Source organism: Suricata suricatta, unplaced genomic scaffold, assembly GCF_006229205.1.
Source record: "Suricata suricatta isolate VVHF042 unplaced genomic scaffold, meerkat_22Aug2017_6uvM2_HiC HiC_scaffold_37, whole genome shotgun sequence".
Classification (NCBI taxonomy): Eukaryota; Metazoa; Chordata; class Mammalia; order Carnivora; family Herpestidae; genus Suricata; species Suricata suricatta.
Genome location: NW_021883768.1, coordinates 20016 through 22646, shown reverse-complemented (window position 1 = coordinate 22646; position 2631 = coordinate 20016). Strand labels below are relative to the sequence as shown.

Here is a 2631-nt window from a genome sequence, read left to right as displayed (position 1 = left end):
CTGGAAACATCCTCATTGTGTTTTCTGTGACCACTGATCCTCACTTACATTCCCCCATGTACTACCTACTGGCCAGTCTCTCTTTTATTGACATAGGAGCCTGCTCTGCCGCCTCACCCAAGATGATTTATGACCTTTTCAGAAAGCGCAAAGTCATCTCCTTTGGAGGCTGCATTGCCCAGATCTTCTTCATCCACGTGGTTGGTGGTGTGGAGATGGTGCTGCTCATCGCCATGGCCTTTGACAGATATGTTGCCATTTGCAAGCCTCTCCACTACTTGACCATCATGAGTCCACGAATGTGCATTTTGTTTCTGGCTGCTGCCTGGGCCCTTGGTGTCAGTCACTCACTGTTCCAACTAGCATTTATTGTTAACTTACCCTTCTGTGGCCCTAATGTATTGGACAGCTTTTACTGTGACCTTCCTCGTCTCCTCAGACTGGCCTGTACAGATACCTACAGATTGCAGTTCATGGTCACTGTTAACAGTGGGTTTATCTGTGTTGGTTCCTTCTTCATACTCTTCATCTCCTATGTGTTCATCCTGTTTACTGTTTGGAAACATTCCTCAAGTGGTTCATCCAAAGCCGTTTCCACCCTGTCAGCTCACATCACTGTGGTCCTTTTGTTCTTTGGTCCAACCATGTTTGTCTATACATGGCCACATCCCAATTCCCAAATGGACAAATTTCTTGCTATTTTTGATGCAGTTGTCACTCCTTTTCTGAATCCAGTCATCTACACATTCAGGAATAAAGAGATGAAGGCAGCAATGAAGAGAACTTTCAGGCCATTGCTGATTTTTAGGAAGATTTCATAGAAAATGCTATACGATTTTTATTCTGATCATTATATATCTTGTGTCTGGAATTTTAGAATTGGTTTCTTTAGTTATTAGGCAATTGATTTTAGTTTTACCACACCCTTTAAGAATGTTCTTCATCCCTTAGATAATGAAGACTTAGGCAAATTCTTAATTCAGAATTTATGTTGATTCACATATAATTGTATATATGTCTTTGTATACACACACACACACACACACACACACACACACTACTTAAAATCATTTCTTTGCTTCACTATCTCTGTTAAGATTTTCAGTTTATCTTTTTTTTTAAATTTATCTAACTATTTTCTGATAATCTATCTCTTGTGGTAACTGGGGTGCTAATTACTCACTTGTGATTAATAATCTCTGCTATTACCAAAGATGAATGGCTCTTTTTCTTATTCCTTGTGAGTTTGAAAATATTCATACCTAATCCAGGTTCTTCAGGTCTAGTATAAGCTATCAATAGTTTCTTTATGATTTGAGGGCACAGTTATTTTGTTTAGCTGGAAAGTTTTGCATTCAGATTAAGCTTCAAATAATTAAAAATAATCTGATTGCAGACTACAGGGGTGCTAATCTCTCCTACTTCATTGTGTTGTGCCTCATGCTCCTTTTCTCACTAATCTTTCTCTTAGATAATTACTTCATGAACAGTCAACATTTTTTCTATTGGTGATGAAAACCTTTGTGGGAAGACTTTCGAAAAGCCTAAAGCAATGACACCCTCTGATTTTCTTTTGATCCCACACATATGCACTTTCATGAGCCAGCAATTCATTTTTTGTTTTATTCATATGTCCGCTGAAGTTATCTTTTAACTTACTACATATAAGGACTTGTGCTTACTCTATATCTGGGATTATTTATAGAAATTCATGGAAATACCCTAAAATGTATGTCCTAGAGATTGATCAATATATTTAATTATTTAATTTTATTTATTTTATTTTAATTAAAATTTTCTTTAATTTTTGAGTGTGGGTGCCACATAATGTTAAATTAGTTTCAGGTATACAACACAGCAATATTTTGCTATCTTATTGCTGTGGCTAGGACTTCCAGGACTATTTTAAATAAAAGTGATGTGTGGGCATCCCTTCTTCTTCCTGACTATTGAGGAAGTGTTCTCAGTTTTTCCCCCCGTTTAAGATGGGATTAACTGCGTTTTTTATGTATGGTCTTTATTATGTTAAGGTATCTCCCCTCTAATCCTACTTAGTTGAGGGATTTTTATCATGAACGATAATGCTTTGTTCTGCATCTATTGAAATGATCATAATATTCTCTTACCTTTTATTAATATGGTGTATCATGTTGATTGATCTACAAATATGAAATACTCTTGTAAACTGGGAATAAGTCCCACTGGATTGTGGTGAATGATTTTCTAATGTATTGTCTATTCAATGTGAGTATTTATTGAAAACTTTTGTATTTATTGCAATCATGCACCTATGAGGCTGTCTTCATAGTAGACTCTGTCTCCTTTCCTCCCAGACTCTTGAGATTCAGATTCCTTTGGCTTCAGTCCTTATTTGAAAAATGCAGGCAGGAAATATGGAACTTTCTATTTCTCTGCCATCTTGGCCTGGTCCTCCATGACAGGCTCTTTAGACCATAAGTTCAATGATGCTTTCATTTCAGAGAACTTTGTTTTGAATTTTTTCTTTACCAATTATAGTGAACACTAAGGGACACTAATTTTCATTTCTTAGATTTTATTTTAATCTATTTTTGTTTCTTTTTTAATCTTGCACAATTTTATCAAAATTCAAGTTAGTTAACATATAGTATA

The 2631-nt window shown here is 35.7% G+C and overlaps 1 protein-coding gene across 1 annotated transcript in view; it reads left to right on the top strand.

The window, feature by feature from the left end:
- Positions 1-821, top strand: part of LOC115285064 (olfactory receptor 4F3/4F16/4F29) — a gene marked incomplete at its 5' end in the record, with an annotated part of 4385 nt that extends 3564 nt beyond the window's left edge. Inside the window, one exon of the mRNA XM_029931464.1 lies at positions 1-821. Within this exon, the coding sequence (XP_029787324.1) occupies positions 1-821 (821 nt within the window).
- Between the last annotated feature and the right edge of the window lie 1810 nt (positions 822-2631).